The 20,464-nt window shown below is 49.2% G+C and overlaps 1 protein-coding gene across 2 annotated transcripts in view; it reads right to left on the reverse strand.

The window, feature by feature from the left end:
• Positions 1 to 15,453, reverse strand: part of Arf3 (ADP ribosylation factor 3) — a 21,216-nt gene extending 5,763 nt beyond the window's left edge. The window contains exons 1-3 of one of the 2 annotated variants that reach the window (XM_029548032.1): positions 15,271 to 15,453; positions 14,445 to 14,524; positions 824 to 1,060 (exon numbers count right to left, since the gene is read on the reverse strand). In XM_029548032.1, coding sequence (XP_029403892.1) covers positions 824 to 971 — 148 coding nt within the window. In that variant the 5' untranslated portion in view covers positions 972 to 1,060; positions 14,445 to 14,524; positions 15,271 to 15,453. The remainder of the gene's footprint in view (positions 1 to 823; positions 1,061 to 14,444; positions 14,525 to 15,270) is intronic. The other variant, XM_021216834.2, reaches the window with a different exon arrangement.
• Between the last annotated feature and the right edge of the window lie 5,011 nt (positions 15,454 to 20,464).

Raw genomic sequence — 20,464 nt, forward strand, 5'->3', positions numbered from 1 at the left:
CACATTCATACAGGCAAAACATAGACACACTTAAAAGTAAGTGTATATTCTATTATATATTATGATGTATGTATTTTTTAGGAAGAAAAATTGAAGTCAACAAGGGTGAGCTCTGTCAGGGGCGCATAGCTGCCTAGATGGTATGAGAGCCACCGCTCTCAGAGGCGCATAGCTGCCTAGATAGTATGAGAGCCACCGCTCTCAGAGGCGCATAGCTGCCTAGATGGTATGAGAGCCACCGCTCTCAGAGGCGCATAGCTGCCTAGATAGTATGAGAGCCACCGTTCTCTCGTCACTCAGACTATGGTCCTCCATTCTACAAACAAAGGACTCTGTTCTGTCCCCTGATCAATAAAATATATCTACAGTAAGATATATTTATGGGGTGAGAGGCAATGGGAAGCCTGAGAGAGGAGCCCCAGCTCAGGAGGAGGACCCACAGCCCCACGTCTGTAGCAACTCTTCTCCCTCCAACAGGCAGGTCTTAACCGAGAGCGCCACTGAAGAGCTCAACGAAAGCAATTCCAGGCCTCTGGCAGGAACATCAAAGCCCTTCACCTGCTTTCCAAACAACACGGAGAACAAACCAACCCTAATGCCTGAGGGCCACCGCTGAGTGCCAGGCTGCGGAAGGAAGTTCCCGCATCAGAGGGCCAGGGCAGGTGGGCAAACGGCAGCTCCAGCACCTGCCAAAGTTAAACAGACACTCTCTCTGAAGCCCATGAAGTGTATGGACCTGCCTGGGAAGGGAAGGCCAGGTGGGAGATCTTGGAGCAAGCAGGCTTCGCCTGCCTCCCCTCAGCCCAGACAAGCTTGCCCTTACCAATGGTCGGGATGGTGGTGACGATCTCCCCGAGTTTCAGCTTGTACAGGATGGTGGTCTTCCCAGCAGCATCCAGGCCCACCATCAGGATGCGCATCTCCTTCTTGCCAATTAGGCTCTTCAGAAGGTTCCCAAAGATATTGCCCATGATTACAGTGGCTGCTTTAAGTCAATGGGGCCCAGGAAAGGGCAGTGTAATCTGTTTTTAGCTTGGTCCTTGGTATGGAGGGCTTGACCCTAGACAAAGGAAACACAAAGTCCTTACCATCAACTGTTTGTAAGGACTTCACATTTGTGGGACTTGCCAAAGTCATAGCTGGAGTTCACTGACTACTGGCTAGACACCAGAAGGGACTATGAATACCAAGGCCCACTCACACACAGACTGAATGTGTGAGAGCAGTGGCAAAGCAGGGCATGTAGGACCCTGGCTATGTCAGCCACCGACTGCAGTGACTAGGATGGTTGTCTACGTCATCTCTGCAGATCTGCACCTAAAACTCGAGAAGGTTCCAGTTGGAGGTTTCTAAAGTCATTGCAATTCTAATGTTCTCTGTTACACTCCAGAGCACTGCAAACCCATTTGCCTCTCCCTCTACTGAGACTTCTGAGAAGGGCAGAGAGTGGAATGAGGAGTGGCCCCGTAACTCCTGACAAGGCTCGGGCTTGTCAGGTTCCTGAGGTTTACACTCTGCTCTAGTCAAGACAATGTTCCTTCCTCGCCTGTAATTCCATTTTCCTTCCACACCAGGGTAACTGAGGAAGAAAAACTGCAAGCAAGACTCCTAGAAGACAATGGTCATTTACACCCTGAGCTGGGACGGTGGGGAAGGCTTCCAGCTCTCTCCGGCTCACCCAGGGAGAGTTGTCCCATAAGGTCGCCTACAAGGAGGTAATCAGCTTGCCCCTCTGTCTTCCCTAGCCTTTCAGCCTGTTCTCCACAAAACAGGCAAAGTGATTTTAAAGGCCAAACCAGGCCCTTTGGTTCTTTAGTTCAAAATATTTGGTTACTTCAAGCTCCCTTTAGTAAAACCAAGAGGCCCTGCAGCACTGTGTCCCTGAAACCTAAGCAATGCTTGGTGCAATTCAACAGTCAAATTAACTCTGAAGATCTCTATCAACCTTACCTACAGCTCAAGCAGAATGAGTGTTCACCAGTGAGTCACAGCGACACCCGACAACCCTGCTAAACGGGTGAGGAGAGCTGCGAGCCACTGTGAGGATGTAGGCCGCCACTGCTCTCAACAGACAAAGCATACACTAGCCATGCACTTCCTCTCAAGGGGCAGACAGCCTCGACATACATAGCACGGCAGCAGTGCCAGCTCCAGCTCCAAGCTCCTCAATCGGGAATTGGGACCAGAAGACTCTGAAGCTCCAGGCCAGTCCCATAGCAAGACCACCTCTCACCACAACCCCACCCAAACAAACAAAAATGCAGTTTAAAAAATGTTTCGTTGCTTTTCTATCTAGGCATGAGGATTTTTGCTTGCATATATTTCTGTACCATGTGTGTTCTCGTGACCACAGAAGGCATGAGATTCCACTGGAGGTATGAATGGTTATGAGGGGGGCTAGACAGATGGCTCAGTGGCTAAAAGCACTGGCTGCTCTTCCAGAGGTCAATCCTCAGGAACCACATAGTGGCTCACAACCATCTACAATGGAACCCAATGTTCTCTTCTGGAGTGCAGATATACATACAGAGTACTTATATATGTAAGAAACATAAATAAATAAACCTCTTTTAAAAAGTGTCCAATTGTAAGCTGCTATGTGAGTGCTAAGAACTGACTCAGGTCTTCTACAAGAACAAGCACTCTTGCCTGGAGTCATCTCTCCATCCAACAAAAATGTTTTGAGCTATGGTCCCTATTGCCCAGACTGGTCCCAAATTCACTATGTAACCAAGGATAAACTTCAACTTCTGCTCTTCTTACTTCCATCTCCTAAGTGCTAGGATTACAGGTGTGCACTACATACTTGGTCCAGAGATGCACCTTGGAAACAGGCATGCAATGGGGGTTCAGAGTACCCACGCCAGGCAGCTCTCTGTGCCTCAGGAGGCATGTGTCAGCAGGCAGCTTCTTCAGTGATCAGCATATGCCAGCTGCTGCCACTCTCCAGAGTCTGGAAACCAGCGACACCCCCCAAACCCAGAAGGCCAAGGAACAGGTCAGGGCAGAGTGCATCTAAACCCCGGGATGTGAGAGGTGGGCAGCGAAGAGTCCTAGTTACCAGGCGAGTTGGGAAGACTGCTGGGAGTTTAGTCACTTTTTGGGGAACTTCTTCAGGCTTGTTTTTGTTGTTTTATTTCCCCTATTCCTCTGTAGCAAATTCCAGACTAGTGCACAGAAGTCAGATCAACAGCCCCTAGGGACTAAAGTACTAGGCTGTCTAAAAATAAAAAAGAACTGAGTGCAGAAGCGTTTCATCTTCAGACATCCCCAGACTCCCACTAAGGAGCCAGGTGTGGCTCTCCCAGGCCTCCCAGAAGAGCCCTATCTCTGACCCACAAAGCTCACACCCCAGCAACAGGGCTTATTGGAGTTCAGAACTCAATCTCAGCCATGCTGCCCACTTGCCAGCCCTGCAGCCCTTCCAGCCTCAACTCATCCAGTCAGGTCTAAGGCCCTTCCACATTCCCAAGGTAAGGGCAGTAGGGGTAGGAGGAGTGACAGGGACATTTGTCATCCCAACCTCAGCAACCTACAGTAGTTGGGTTCCTTGGGATGGAGCAGAGAGAGCTGAAGATGGCAGAGATCCTCTAGCATACACTTCTCACTGTCTGCCCTTCATGAACAAGCTAGCACTGATTACACGATCACAGTTGAGACCAGCTGCTGAAAGACAAGATCAGCAGCCAATACCCCTGGCTCTGAACCACTAAATAATCCTCCACTTCTCTGCTCAACTGTCATGCTGAAGTTACAATTCAAAGTTGACCATAACCTGACAACAGAGACATGGGCTCGTGCAGCACTGTGAGGTGGAAGGAGGAAGGTCTGGGGAGAAAGAGAAGCTGGCTGCACATCTGTCCTGCAAAGTCCCTGAAAGACGTGAACTCCTCAGGCAGCACACATTACCCTGTGACTTGCTTTTTTATTAATGGGTACATAGGCATCTCCCTAATTAAATGTAATCCCCTCTGTAAGGTCTGTATCCTTTGTTTCCTTGGGCCTGTCTTCACACTCATGACTACATCACGATGGATGACCCATCATGCATACTGACATGAGCTTCAACCAGAGATATCCCTGTGAAATTTCTTCTGCCCAGTAGGATTGCTATCTATGGACTACAGTTGATCAATGTGCTGTAAAGCTGGGCATGGTGACATACATCTGTGATCCCAACACTTAAGACCTGGAGGCAAGAGGATCAGAAGTTCAAGGCTACCCACAGCTATCTATCAAGTTTGATGACAAGTGTGGGTTAATGTGGAATGGGGGTGGGGGATTCATCAAGAATGAACATCACACCAAAGCCACATGCACTGTTCATATTCACTGCCTACTGTCATTGTCACCACATACCCAAAATAAAGGCGGGGGGGGGGGGATTAATGGAAATAAATCCAAGGTGATGGGCAAGCCACAGACCAAAGCCACAAAGCTGTCTGCTAAACCTGTTTCTCCAAAGCTAGCCCAAACCATTTCCAAAAGCCCTAAAAGCTAGGAAGCTAAGGCACCCAGAAGGAAGAAGCAGCGGATTATGCAAGGATGGCCACAGGCCTGGAAAAAACTGAGGGATCAAACAGACCAGGCAGAGAGCTCAAGTGCTACAGACAACAACAGAAACGTATGTATTTTAAAAACAAGTTCTTAGATTGTATGTGTGGGCATGGCTATGTTATGTAAGAACACCATGTACAGTCTGAGGATGTGGGGAGGGGGGGCATGGGGGGGGCAGTTTCAGATCCCATGAAACTGGAGTTACTGATGGTTCTAAGTCACCATGTGGGCAATGACAACCAAATGCTGGTCCTCTGCAAGAATGCATGCTCTAACTACCACCTCTCTAGACCTGTGTGCACATTCTTCACAAGTGTATCTCTAGTGACTATGCAGTGTGAAATGCCACCTCTTATCATTTTACAATATGGAAATCTGTTTTACTTTTAAGTTCTATTATTAGCACATAGAGCATTTCTTTGTGAGCCAGCAAGATGACTCACCCGCCCAGGAACGGCACGTACTGCCTTAACACCTGAGTTAGATGCCCACGACAAAGCAAAGGAAACACGGCTCCTCAAAGTTGTGCTCTGAGCACCTCGCATGCGTGGCAGCATGAGGAACCTATATAAACACATACAGTAAACGTAATTTTAAAAAGGGGGTGTGCTTCATTGTTTTTGGGGAAACAAGTCATTAACAGAATGTCTCCCAAGTTGGACTGACACAGAAGAAAACTCCTTTGTTTGCCAGTTTTGATGCACTCCTCTTGGCTCCCAAGGAAGAGATTCCCTGATGTGGGCACATGCAGTAATCACCTTGGCTTTGTCCTGTGGGAACACTCAAAAATAAGTGTATTCCTCATTATGTGTCTATGCACATTTGGCAGGCCATGCACACCCGCAGGAGCCGCCTCCCTCCTCACCATGAGCATCCCAGGAACCAGGATCAGGCCTTCACACTTGGTGGCAAGCACCCTGACCGGCTGATCTAGTTCAATGTCCCCTAAAAATTCATTTCTATGTCCTCTTCGCTGTACACCATCTCCACAGGCTTAATTCTTTTTTTTTTTTTTTAATGGAAATTTTTTTTTTTTTTTTTTTTTTTTTTTTTTTTTTTTTTTTTTTTTTTTAANGNAAATTTTTTTTTTTTTTTTTTTTTTTTTTTTTTTAAGATTTATTTATTATATGTAAGTACACTGTAGCTGTCTTCAGACACTCCAGAAGAGGGAGTCAGATCTCTTATGGATGGTTGTGAGCCACCATGTGGTTGCTGGGATTTGAACTTAGGATCTTTGGAAGAGCAGTCGGGTGCTCTTACCTGCTGAGCCATCTCACCAGCCCCAGACTTAATTCTTTAAAGCCAGAGACCTGGTAGACTGTGATCCAGTAAAAATGGCTTTTGCCTTTACGTACGTCAGATCCGGGCGGGGCAGTGGCATCAACTAACATGGTAGTTTCTTACAAGAGCCAACAGGGTGTGCGTTTTGGGGGGTAGGGGGTGTCCTCTTCCAAAGATCCGGCCTTCAGTCTGACAGATCTGCCCTTTGCATCTCACCTCCTGAGCAATCACACTGGTTTACCAATGTTTAACCACATACTTAACAAGAAATGTCAATCCTTACTGCAAACGTTCTCTGCTCAAAGTAACAAAGACGCCCTTGGATTGCTTGTAGGAAGATCAGCTAGGGATGACCTGTGATCCTCCTGTCTCCACTCCTCCCCAGAGCCGAGATTATATACACTTGTACTACCACACCCAGCTCTAGGTGCTAGGAAAGCACTCTCCCAACTGATATCTAAACCCTACCGTTTCTCGAATTTATAGTGCCCTTCGGATTTTGGTACTTCACAAGGAAGTTAGGGTTAGGGTTAGGGTTAGGGAATTGAACTCCAGAACCTCTGCTTGCTCTGGCCCCACTTGCTCTGGTCCAAAGATTTCTTTATTATTATACATAAGTACACTGTAGCTGTCTTCAGACACACCAGAAGAGGGTGTCAGATCTCATTAAGGATGGTTGTGAGCCACCATGTGGTTGTTGAGATTTGAACTTAGGACCTTCGGAAAAGCAGTCAGTGCTCTTAACCACTGAGCCATCTCTCCAGGCCAAATGTAATTTCTAAAATTTGAAAAACACTAGCTGGGACACTGGAACAATGGTTCAGAGGCTAAGAGCTGGACACACAGTGAGACCTATCTGAAATCAAAACAAAACCCCACCTCCTAGGGGTCAGAGAGAGGACTCAGCAGTGAAGAGGACGTGTGGCTCCTGCAGAGGACACGAGTTTAGTCAGTATCTGCATGATAGCTTACAAATGCCTGAGATGCCCTCCTGATCTTCATGGGCACCGGGCATACATGCTGCACACACACATACATGCAAACACTTACACGGGAAATAAAAATCCTGAAAACAGAACAGGATGTTGGGCAAGCACCCCCTCATCCAGGAAAACAGAGAGCGGCAGCAAAGCTCTGGTCACCGTGAGGCTGAGGCAGGAGAATCACAATGTAGGCCAGCCTAGGCTACACAGCAATGCTCACAACAGCCTCCCACCCAACAAATAATAAAACCACACTAGGGAGAGCAGAGAAACAGGAGATAATAGGCCCTTTAAGGACAAGCCAGTGGGTTAAAAGTGTTCTAGCCGTATACTTGTGTTTAAAAATGACATAAAACTTGCCATCTTAACTGTTTTCAGGTTCAATGACGTTAACACACTCACACCGCTGTGCAAACGCCACCATTACTCATCTGCAGACTTTCTCAGCTCTCCAAAGTGAGCCTGCACCTAGGAAACAAGCCGAGCACGTGCTGGAGATGCAGCACTTGCCTCCAACTGCAGCGCAGTAGGAAGGAGCCTCCTTCCTCCATGTAGCACTGGCGGCTGCCACTCCTCTCTGGTGTGTGCGTACAAACTGTGTGGAACACAGTGGAGGATGTGTGGAGGTCAGAGGACAAGTCTGAACAATTGGTTCTTTTCTTCCACCACACAGGTTCCAAGGACCCAACTCGGGTTGTCAGGCCTGGTGATAAGCACTTTATCCACTAAGCAATCTCATTGTCCCTTTCTATACAGATTGGTTTGTCAGCTTGACACAGCCTGTAATCATCTCTGAAGAGGGTAACTCCACTGATAAAATGCTTCCATCAGATTGGCCTGTAGGCAGGTCTGTGAGACACTGTCTTGATTGATGAATGATGTAAGAGGTCCTAGCCCACTGCAGAGCGTCACCTCCAGGAAGGTGGTCCTCAATTATACAGAAGGCAGGCTGCGCAAGCCATGGGAGCAGGCCAGCAACATGGTCCTCCATGGTCTCTGTGTTAGCTCCTGCTTCCAGGTTTCTGCCTTGAATTCCCTTCTGATAACTACAAGCTGTGAGGGGAAATAAACCTTTTCTCTCCAGATTGCTTTCTGTCGGGGTCTTTATCCTGGTGACATACACTGCAACAGCTTTCCTCTTCCTGTACTTACTACTTTAATACTCTACCTCATGTAAGAGCCGCATCTGCCTTTTGATAACTGGCTTATTTCAATCGCATATCTTGCTACTTTAGTAAATTCAAGGACATCCTCAGCTACATAGGCCAAGTTCAAGGCTCCCTGGGCTAAATCCTCTCTCTGGAGAAAAAATAAATCCTAGCTGGGTGTAGTGTGGTGGGATATGTCTTTAACCCCAGAATTCAGGAGGCAAGTCAAGGCAAGAGGATCTTTGTGAATTTGAAGTCCAGCCTAGTCCACATAATAAGTTCCAAGCCAGCCAGGACCACAAAGTGAGACCCCTGTTTCAAAACAAACAAACAAACATAAAACCTTTGAGCCAGAGACAGCTCTGTGGGTAAGGTCACTGCGCTGTTTTAAGCTGGTTATAGCGGCACTGCTGTATTTTATGTGTATGATGCTGTGTGTGTATATATGACTGTGCACCATAAGGGGGTCTGGTACCTGCAAAGGACAGAAGAGGAAGGTGGACCCTGGAACTGGAGCTAAGCCATCTCACCAACCCCTGCTCTGTTTTCTATTTCTTAAAATCTGAACAGCTTCCATCTGCTCCAAACCCAGCTATTCTGTGGCCGCTGTTATCTCCAGCTGTGGAGAGCCTACACTATGCGTCCCTAGATAATGACTGGTCCACCTTGAGGCCCACACCACACGGTGAGTCCAAGCCTGACACTGCCTGGATGGCTAAGAACCAGAGGATGGATCAGAACCAAACACAACTGGAAAAAAAAAGTTAATGAACTGATTCCTAGTGACATTCTGCTATCCTCATGATTGGTGCCCAGCAACTGATAGGAGCAGATGCTGAAACCCTCAACCAGACATCAGGCAGAGCTCCAGGAACCCTGAAGAGGGGAAGAAGGACTGTAGGAGCCAGAGAGGTCTGGACACCAAGAGAACAAGGCCCACAGAATAAACTAAGCAGGGCTCACAGGGGCTCACAGGGACTGAAACGACAATCAGGGCGCCTGCGTAGGTCTGAGCCAGGTCCTCTACATCTATGCTATGTTTGTTAGCTTAGTGTTTTTGTGGGACTAACAGTGGGAGTCGGGGGTGTCTCTGACTCACCCACCTGCTCTGGGGACCCTTTTCCTCCTATGGTGTTGCCTGCTCCAGCCCTGATATGAGGGTTTGTGCCTAGTCTTAGTGTAACTTGTCCCTGGGAGGCCTGCTCTTTTTTAAAGGGAAATGGAGGAATGGATCAGGGGAGGGCAGTGGGAGAGGACTGGAAGGAGTGGAGGCAGGGAAATTGTGGCTGGGATATAAGAGAAATAATAAAAAAGAAAAAAAGAGACCACTGAAAATCGATCAGTGACTGTGGACAGAGCGTGGAAAGCCTTAAACCCAATCTGACCTCTGGGTACAGACCAAGGAGGAGCTCACGGTGAACAGGTCCATCAGAAAGCTAGAATCTGGACAAGGTCAGCCACTACAGCAGAAACTAGGTGGGGCTGGAGATGGTTCACTGGTTGGGAGCACTGGCAGCTCTCAGAGGACCCAAACTGAATTCTCGACACCAATATGGCAGCTTATAACTGTGTTACCCTGTCCCAGGAGATCAGACACTCTCTGACCTGCACACACACTGCAGGCATATGGTGCAGATATGCACACAGCCAAACACCCATATACTGTATTTTTCTTCTGTTTAAAGAGCCTAAAGAAACAGTAAAGTGTAGTCCATTCAACTTGTCTGCCTCACTTTCCAGAGTAAAGCTTCCCAAAGTGCCTTTGATGCACTCCACGTCAGCTGGAGACACGGATCACAAAGGCCATGGGTGCGTAGGCAGGACTTTGGTCTGGGCCTGCAGAGCCACCCATCAGTTCAGGTGTCTAGCCACTGTCCTAGGATCACTTCCTGTGCATGCTGTAATAGAGGGCAGGGCTGGGACCCCGCACTGACTCTTCCCTTCATCTGCAGAAGCTGCCACATGCTTCCCGTCCCTGCACAGGCACAAGGACTGACACTCTGCAAATGGCTCCACTGAGGATGACAGGGCATTTGTCGTGTCTGTCAGGCAGAAAGGAAGCCACCTGTGGCCCCCAGTCCCTCTCCTAAATTTGACAAACTAGGAAAGTGGTTTCCACGTTCTCAGACTCTAGTGTTCCTGAGGACTGAGAGCTTGCACAGGGATGATGTATGCCTGTAATCACAGCACATGGGAGGCAGAACCAGGCCACTGTGGTCTGCATAACAAATTTAGGACAGTCTAGAATACATACAGTCTTCTCTCAAAAAGGGTCAAGATAGCTCATGAGACAAAGCGCTTACTACCAAGCCTGGAAATCTGAGTCCAACACCCAGGATTCACATGGTGGAAGGAGAAAAAGGACAATTGTTACACACACACACACACACACACACACACACACACAGGCATGTACTCTCTCACACATGCACACACATGGAGTAATTTTTTTTTAAAGTGAAAGTAAATAAAACATATTTATTTAAAAAGTGGAACCAGAGCCAGCTGGTTAGTTAAGAGTATGTGCTGCTCTTGTGGAGGACCCAGGTTAGGTTCTCAGCCCTCATGTGGTAGCTCACAGCCATCTCTAACTCCAGTCCCAGGGGATGTGATACCTTTGTCCAACCTCCACAAGGCACCACACACATGGTACACATATAGAGACATGTTAAGCAAAGTATGCACACAAAAGTAAATCTTTGTTTCCAAGACAGGGTTTCTCTGTGTAGCCCTGGCTGTCCTGGAACTCACTCTGTAGACCATGCTGGCCTCGAACTCAGAGATCCGCCTGCCTCTGCCCCCCCCCCCCCCCGAGTGCTGGCGTTAAAGGCGTGAGCCACCACCACCTGGCAAGTCTTTTTTAAAAGAACAAGAAAAGGTCCGATTATACCTGAAGCAGAACGAGGAAAGCAGCGGCAGCAAGCAGTCTGGGAGAAGAGACCACAAATACAAAGGTTCTCATTATGTTCCCCCACTCTCCCCAACACCATAACTGCTCCACTTCCTCAATAAAACATTTGATGTACTATAGTTTACAGTTCTACTTAAGGTGAAGTCTAAATGTTTTATTCATAAGAGAAACTTACAGGACTGGGGACATAACTTGGTCAGTGCAGTGCTTGGCTGGCATGCACAGGCCAAGGGCTCAGTCCCCGGCACTGATAAACCCGGGTGGTTACATCTACCTGCAACCCCGGCACTGATAAACCCGGGTGGTTACATCTACCTGCAACCCCAACACCTCAGAGGTAGAGGCAGAAGGATCATTAGGTCAAAGACATCGTCAACTACATGGTTAGTCTGAGGCTAACCTGGGCTATACAAGACCCTATCTTACACACACTTTTTTGTTTTCAATAGAAAGCAAATATCCTCTTGTATCCTAAATTCATTTTAAACTTAAACATTCATAATTGATGCTCACACATAAAGGGTATGTATGCTGGGCTCTATCAGCAATGGGAGAGCAAAAAGGCACCAAGAGACCTGTCACACTCTATTATGTGACCCTTCTTGGGGATAGACAACCCTCAAGTCTTAAGCCATTTCTTTGTAACAGATCCTTTCTAGAAATCTCTAAGAAAACTCTAGAACATTCACACAAAAGGTCACACCTTGGACAAACGTTTGTAGCTGGCAGTGGTGGCACGTGCCTTTAATTCCAGCACTCAGGAGGCAGAGGTGGGAGGGGAGGGCTGGAGGGGCTGGAGATGGCTCTGTGATTAGCACAGGCTGCTCTTCCAGAGGAAACAGGATCAGTTCTCAGCTCTGACACGGCAGCTTTCAATAATCTCTAACCTCTGTTCCAGGGGATCTGACAGCTCTTCTGACTTCCTCTAGCTCCTACATGTGTGGTACACAGGCACATGTGCAGCCAAACACCAACACACAGGAAAGTTTGACCATCCACCCACCCACCCATCCATCCATAGATGGGGTCTCATTATATAGTTCTGGCTGGCCTGGAACAAATTCTGTAGACGAGGCTGGTCTTGAACTCAGAGACCTCTGCCTGCCTCTGCCTCCCTAGCACTAGAATTAAAGGTGGGCACACTCCTGGAGTGTACACAAGTGCAAGTAGAAGCCACAAGAGACTGTTCCTCGGGTCACCTGGAGCTCAAGTCAAGAGACAGAAAATGCCCGATGTGGGTGCTATCGGAGCAGCTACTGAACCATCTCTCCAGTTTAGACTTTAAGCTGGTGTCTATGTGGCAGATGGAGGCAGGTTGCACCATGTCCCATGTGGCGGTTAAAGAACAACTCTGAGCAGTGGTTCTTTTCACCATCTGGGTTCCAGGGCTCAAACTTGGGTCTTCAGGCTAGGCTTCAAGTGCCCTTGACCTAAGCCAAGCCAGTGGTCTGCTTCCCAGGGCTGTGACCCTTTAATACAGTTCTGCACGTTGTGCTGACCCCAACCATAAAATTATCTCATTGCTACTACATAACTACAATTTTGCAACTGTTATAAATTGTAAATATCTGGTATTTCCTATGATTTAGGTGACCCATAGGTTGAGAACCACTGCCTCACTTCCCCTGAAGCCTTCATTTTGCTTGCTTGCTTGGTTTTTTAAGGATAGGGTCGCAGTGCCAATGTGTAGCTGAAAATGGCTGTTATTTTTGTTTTGTTTTAAGAATTATGTATTTATGGCTTCTGGTGCTCCCGCTTTGTGCCGGGCGAGTGCAGAGGCCACGTGAATGGTGGACATCAAGTCTAGGTCCTCTAGAACAGTCTATACTGTTAACTACTGAGCCATCTCTCCAGCCCCAATCTTTAACTTCTGATGCCCCCACCTCTGTTCTCCCACGAGTAGCGGCACCATGCCCACTGGATATGGAACACCAGGGCGGTACTTACCAAGGAAGCACTCTGCCAACTAACCCACACCCCGCCCCTATTCTTATAAGATTTATTTACTTTATTTCAGCACATCCGTTCTTTGTCTTCACGTCAGTGTCCCTGTTCCTGCCTGGAGCTAGAAGACACAGGGTCCCTGGAACTGACTAAGGATGGTTTGGAGCCCCCAGGTGGGTGCTGACAAAGCAAACTTGGAGCATTCTGCAAGAGCAAGTGCTCTTAACTGATGAGCCATCTCTTCAACCCCATCCTTTTATTTATTTAAATTAAATTATATGTGTGTGCATGCAGCTTGGGACAGCACAGGCAGGAGGTGAGCCTGCCCCCATCTTGTCTGCCTCTACAACCCAGCTTCAATCACTGCGGCATCCTGCCTCTAAGCGCACCGTTAGCCAAAGCACAGGTGTGCTCTGACTCGCAGGCCTCTTGGTATCTACTTCCAAAGCTATGTGAAGAAGCAGATTCCAGTTTCTGTCAGCTACAGCCTCAGCTTTAACAACCCTGGTTTTAAAGAAGTTTCTCCCTCTCATCAACAGAGAACGCCGGTCCTTGAACTCCTTCCCCTCACTGTAAGTGCTGAAAGGGGTTCAGATGAACACACACTTAAGGCTTGAGAACACTTCTAACAAGACTCCTCAATTGTTCGACTGCCTCCAAATGTGTCAGGGTTTTCTTGGGTTTTATTTTGTTTTGAGACAGTCTTGCTACGTAACCCAGGCTGGCCTAACTCTCCCTGCCGTCTACATCTTCCTAGCGTTGAGATTACAGACCTGTCACCACACCTGGCCCTCCTCACCTCTTCCTTAAGCAGTAGCTAGAAACCTTGCGCAGTTCTATACATTGCTATCCCGTGTTCTTACAAAAGCAAGATTCAAACCCAGCCTGTCTCAACAAGGAAGCGAGGGTCTGCTGCGGCTCCCTGGTCACCCTCAGCACTCCAGAGACAGAGGCAGGCGGCTGGTAGACCTGCATCCCAAACAAACAAAAGAGTAAGGGAGGGGGAAAGGAAGGAGAGAAAGAAGGAAAACTGTGCCGGAGTGACACTGGGTGACACCTGGGAGCCATTTCCAGCTGCCTCCAAGGTCAGTGACTCGTGTGAAAAGCTGAGTGTAAGTGGATGGGTCTTTCTTAAAACTGGCCTTTAACAATGCACTCAAGCGCTGGTCCAACATGCCGAAGGCCAACCCAATGGCCACTGCAGCACACAGTGAGGATACTGTCCCCAAACAGGTCTAAGACAAAAATGGCAGCAAAGACAGTTCCCTATCTACGTGCCTGGGGACAGAGATGGAGGTATGCAGAGACTAGATTCTATCCTGTTGCAATGACTCAAGCAATCAGACTCCTGCAGCAGATCTCCTCCCAATAAAACTTTCATGCCATGGACCCAAGGGTGACCCAATGCAACAGCAGCAGAGACGGGTTTTACATTACCCGGCTCCCTCACCCTAATGACCTCACTATTTTCTTCTTAGTCCTGTCCACATAATCCTCCACCACATTCTTCCTGGCCCAGAGACCCCCCCCCCCAAAAAAAAAAAAAAAAAGAACAAGTCTCTCCAAAAAGAGAGTTTCGACTTAACTAACCAACCCTGAGTTTTGAACAGGGAACTTTACCTCCCCACCTCCCCCTCCTTCCTTCAAAGGGCTGGCGTAAGCAAAGGCTTCATTTTCTGTTCCGGGAATCCTGGTACTTCCTAGAGAAAGAAAGCGGATTGGAAGACACAAACTCAGGGCCAGTGACAAGCTGCTCCCTCCTTCGGCGACACCGCCCCCGCTCCGCCTGGGGGAGGAAGGCCCCACCTCTCTCCCCGGAGCTAGCTCAGGTCCCCCTCCCCCTTCTCCAGCCTCCTCTCCACCCTCTCCCCACCTGCTGCCCTCTTCCCAACACCCCCAGAGCAGAGCGCCACCTCCGTGAGAACCGTGCGCAGCCAGCCGAGCCCCACCAGTAGGCCCTGATGCTAAGCCCCGGCCCCCCACGCCTCGCGCTGGGTGAGGCAGGAGAATAACCACGGCACGGCCCGGCACGGCTTTTCTTTGGTTCCCCCCACACACACAGCTCAGGCGGGGGAGGGAGAGAGAAAAGGCAGCATTCCTCGCAGCCAAGCAGCCACACCGCCCCCGCGTCACCTCCCACTGGCCAGCCTGCCTCCCCCGCGTCCCCAACCCTCCCAAGCTCACCTCTGCAGCCCAGGTCGCCCCCTCGGGTGAGGCGGAGGACAAATCCGTGAGCGCCCCCCGCCCCCACCCCAGCTCGGCGTCCTTCAGCCGCGGGGGCAGGAGTGGGGCTGGGGTCCCCCAGCTCGGCGACGATCACCCCTCCAACCCAACCCCAGCACCTCGCCCAGGCGGTGCGAGCCGGACCGCGGCGGGGGACCTCGGGCTCCCACCCTGACCCAGCCTCTTCCCTGCCCGGACCCGCCTTCCCTCCCCAGCTCCGAACCTGCTCCTGCTCCCTGCGCCGCGGCTGCCACCGCCGCCCCCGCAGGTTCCGCCCCGACTCTCCGGCCGCCGCCTCCCGCTCCGCAAGCCGACCGACCGCGGCGAAGCTGGTCCGCTGGCCCGCTCCCCGGCTCCCTCCTGCCCTCCCTCCACCTAGCACCGGAAGCCGCGACGGCGACAGGAGCTGTGCGACGAACACCCACCCCCAGTCCGGGCTACTTCCCACCTCCACTATCGCGCGAGAAGTGCGCGGTAGCGAGCGGCAGTTCTCGCGAGACCCATCACCATGGCAGCGGCTGCAGCAAAAGCAGCCGGTGCTGAAGCTGCGCCTAGGCGGGGGCCTGTGTGGGGGCTGAAGGATCCGAAGACACGGCCTGGAGAGGGGGCTGTGGGCACCCGAGCGAACTCCGGGACCTTGCCACATCCTGGCTGCGCTGGCCACAGGGCTCGGGCCAGGGAGTCTCTGGGGTTTCTTAAGCAGAGCCTACATGGAGTATAGATGGTGAAAACGGTTGCTGTATCCTGCCCTAGTCCAGTCTTATTCCGAATAAACAGCGCTTCACACGCACCCCACCTGCTAATCCTCTCAACTCACTAGTTCCTAGGGATGCTTTCTCTGAGATCCTTTCTCATAAAGGAAGAGGAGAAAGAACGATGCATTCGAAAGAACTAGAGGAAACATCTGGATCCGGGTCATCTAGGAGGTTGAGGCTGAAAGACAGAGGGCAGAAACTCAGGCGGCTCTCATGAAGTCTCTCTAGATGAGTCTGGATTTTACTATCTCCAGGAAAGCGCATCCAGGACCCTGCCTTCCTTCCCTGACACTCGTCTTTTGACATGATGGAGACACTGCCTGAGACTCTAGCCACAAGCTATGTTAGAATCTGAGCTAGAAGGGTCCTCGCCAGACACACTGAACACTGCATCCTCTAAATGCATCAAGTATAAGAGCTTGGTGCAACATTATAACTCTTCTCTCCTTCCAAAACATAGGCTTGGAACAGAGTCTATCGCTTGTCTCTGGTTTATACCTTTATACCAGTTTGTCTTCTCTTGTTTACCTCAAAAATAACACGACTGGCTGGGGGCGGTGGTGGCACAGGCTTTTAATCCCAGCACTGGAGCCTGGGGTCCAGAGGCAGGTGGATCTCTGTGAGTTAAGGGCCAGTCTGATTTACCGAGCAGGGTCCAGAACAGCCAGAGACGGTGAACAAAGAGATAGACAACAAGGAGCTTGTCGATAACGAAGAGAATTATTATATTTGTCCCCACTCAGGACTCACTGCTGTTGAGAGCCTTTGTTAAGCTCTGGTTTTTGCTCGTTTTTTTCCCATTAACTGTGTGTGTGTGTGTGTGTGTGTGTGTGTGTGCTTGTATGAGAGATTGTGGGTGCACTTGTGCTCCAGCAAGATGTGGAGGTTAGAGAGGACACCTCTCTATCGCTGTTCTTGACTTTTTTCCCTCATTGGGCACACTCCAGGCTAGCTCTGTGCTAGTCTCCTGACTTCATCCCCCGTCTTGCTTTAGGAATGGTTTCATTACACCACAGGCATTCAGCTTTTTTTAAAAAAATATTTGTTATTTCTGTGTTTGAGACAGGGGCTCACTATGTAGCCCCACCTGGCCTTGAACTCACTTTATAGACCAAGTTGGCATTGAACTCAAATATGATCTGCCCTACTCTGCCTCCCGAGTGCTTAGATTAAAGGTATTCGTCACATGCTCAGCCAAATGGATTTATTTTTAACTGTACCCATGCACATATGTTTGTGTGAGAGAGTATGTGCCTGTAAGTGTGGGTATCTGCTGCAGGGAGAAAAATGTAACAGTCTCTGGAGACAAAGTTACAAGCAGTTGCGAGTTCTTCCATGTGGGTGCCGGGAACCAGGTCCTTTAGGCAAGAGTGGTCAGTAAAAGTCTGATTTCCCTCCACCTTTTACAACAGGTCAGGCTTGTCTTGCTAGTACCTTTAATGGCTGAATTATCTCCCTAGCTCAAATCCTGGGTTCTTAAAGGCAAGAGACTCCCCAAAATATAGTTACTGGGCTAAGTGTTTTATGTCAGCTGCACTCTGGTTACAGAGTCATGCAGGAAGAGAGAACCTCAATTAATAAAATGTCTGGTGGGCTGGAGAGATGGCTTAGTGGTTAAGAGCACCTTAAGATGGCTGGGCGTGGTGGCCCACGCCTTTAATCCCAGTACTCAGGAGGCAGAGGCAGGTGGATTTCTGAGTTCGAGGCCAGCCTGGTCTACAGAGTGAGTTCCAGGACAGCCAAGGCTACACAGAGCCTTGTCTCGAACCCCCCCCCCCCAAAAAAAAAGAGCACCTTAAGAGCACTGCTCTTCCGAAGGTCCTGAGTTCAAATCCCAGCCACCACGTGGTGGCTCACAACCATCCATAATGAGACCTGATGCCCTCTTCTGGTGCATCTGGAGACAGCTGCAGTGTACTTAGATTTAATAATGAATAAATCTTTTTTAAAAAAGAAAGAAAATGTCTTGCTTCATCAGCTTGGACTATAAGCAGGCCTGCGGGACATTTTCTTTGAGTGATAGTTTGAGAAAGCCAAGCTCACTGTAGGAGGTATCACCCCCGGGTGGTATGCTGGATAAGAAATCAGGCTGAGCAAGCCTATGTATAAGCAGCAATCTTCTGTGGCCTCTGCTTCTGTTCCTGCCTCCAGCTTCCTGCCCTGAGTTCCAACTCAGTGATGAACTATAACAAACCCTCTCTTCCTTGGGTTGCCTTGGGACAGTAGGAGTGAAGATGTTGCTGTCACAGACCTGACCTTGTGTTTTGGGGAGGACTGTGGTGGCATCTGAACTCTGGGCAGGAAAAGCCGTTGTGTGCTCAGAGTTCCGTGGGCTGCTGTGGGGACTTAGAAGATAATGCCAAGAGCAGTGCAGACTGACAAAGGCCTGGCTTGGGAAGTTACAGGGAGAAATTGGAGAGTCCCTTAAAGAGTCTACGTCTCATATTTTGAATTAAGAGCCACTAAAGTACAGATGTGGTGGCTCACACCTTTAATCCCAGGGCTCTGGGGGTAGAGGCAGATGGATTGCTGTGAGTTCACAGCCAGCGTGATCAACATAGTAAGTTACAGGCCATCCAGGGCTATACAGAGGGACCCCAGCCAATAATAAACAAAACAAAACAAAACAAACAAAAAAACAAGAACGACTAAAGTGAAACTTTTACTTTGCTTGGATAATTGATACTGGGTAGCTGGGGCTAAAGAGTCAGCTGTGATTAAGGAAAGAGCAGTCCAGGGTGATGGCGCAAGCCTTTGATCTTGGGAAGATCTTGGGAAGATCTTCAGAGTCTTGGGAAGCAGAGTCAGGTAGATCTCTGAGTTCGAGGCCAGCCTGGTCTACTGTCACCATGTTGCAGGGTCAGACCAGTGGGGGCGGGGTGGGGGGAGGAGGGGAGGAGAGCACAATCCAGCTGCAGCAGAGACCCAGCATTTTGGAGATGCCAGCACCGTGGGACAACTGCCAAGGACAGAGGAAACTGTGGAATAGAGCTGCCCTGGGCCCAGGAGACAAGCTGGCAAAACTGAGGCCACGGAGCACTTTGGGGCCCAGAGAACCATGAGGAGACCCCAGCGCTGGCCTTTTTAGCGGGCTGGACTCTGGTTTGCTTTGCTTTGTTTGTAATTGCCCTGGTTTCTCCTTTTTGAAGCAATAAAGTATGTAACTTATTTTTTTATTTCACAGGACTCCATGCTTAAGAGACTTTGGAATTTTACAGGGATTTTGAATGTTTTAGAAAAACATTGAACTTTAAAAGAGACTTTGGATGTTTCTAAAGAGACCAAGTTTCTTTAAACATTTAATTTTTAACAACTATGGGAAACCAGCATTGGAATGTTTTATGTCATTATAGCATGTCACGTTGTGGGTAACAGAGAAAGGAAAGGTTCTAGTTGAATAATGATGTGTTTGTGTGCCATATTGACAAGGGGTCAACTGTACTGGCTAGTTGATGTCAACTTGATAGAAATTACAATCATTTGGGAAGAGGAAGCCCCAATCAAGAAATGACCTCACCAGATTGTGAGCCAACCTGCAGGGCATTTCTCTGGATTGATGCTTGGCATGGAAGGGCCCAGGTCACTGTGGGCAGCACTACCTTTGGATTTTATGAAGCAGGTGAGGGCTGGCTAGCCGCTCGGAGTCTAAGGGCACAGGCAGCTTTTCTCAAGAACCTGATTTGCTTCGCAGCATCCATATGGTGGCAGGCAACCGTCTGTGACTCTACTCCCAGGCCCTGTTCAGGCCTCTATGGACACTACATGTAGTATGTATGTGGTACGCGAGCGTACATGTAGGCAAAACACTCATGCACATAAAAATAAGTTCAATATCAGGAAAAAATATCAGGAAAGCAAGCTGGGATAGCGACGGTGATGCACACCCTTAGTCCCAGCACTCAGGAGGCAGAGCCAGGTGGATTTCTTTGAGTTTGAGGCCAGCCTGGTTTACATAGCAAGTTCTAGGACAGCAGCCAGGCTTCCACAGAAAAGACCATTTGTCAAAAAAAAAAAAAAAAAAAAAAAGCCATGGGGAACAGGCCTCTGGGCAGCACTCCTCCGTGGCCTCTGCTTCAGTTCCTGCCTCCAGGTTCCTACCCTGAGTTCCTGTCCTGATGTCCTTCAGTGACTATAGAGTCTGTGAGGTAAAGTTAATCCTTTCCTCCTCAGCTTGCTTTTGGTCACAGTGTTTATCTCTGCAATAGAAACCTTAAGACCATTACACATTCCTATGGTCAGTGCTCTGACATGCCTTTAGTGTGATTGTTAACCTCTCCATTTCTCTCCTAAAACTTTGTGATAACACTCCACCAGGTTACATCCCCACACCCTCGCCTGCCTCCGTATGCTCCGACTGCTCACCCCACTCCCTAGTGCCTTCACAGCATGCTTCGTGGAACCCCAACAAGGAGAGGAAACCTAATGATGAAGACCTTGAGCCCTACCACAAACGTAGGGCAGAGTGAAAGGAAGACAAAAATGACCGACAGCTTCCTATGACTTGGAGATGGTAGATGTGGCTAAAAACCCCTCGGGTCTTCTGTCCCTCACTCTCTGGTGTGTGGAGAGACAAGGAGATTGGCCTGACACAAGCAGGGGTGGATAGAGGTGCTACTCCCCTGTAACCAGCTGCTCCCGCCACTCTAAGCTTCCTAGCCATTT

This window comes from Mus pahari, chromosome 17, assembly GCF_900095145.1.
Source record: "Mus pahari chromosome 17, PAHARI_EIJ_v1.1, whole genome shotgun sequence".
NCBI classification, from domain to species: domain Eukaryota; kingdom Metazoa; phylum Chordata; class Mammalia; order Rodentia; family Muridae; genus Mus; species Mus pahari.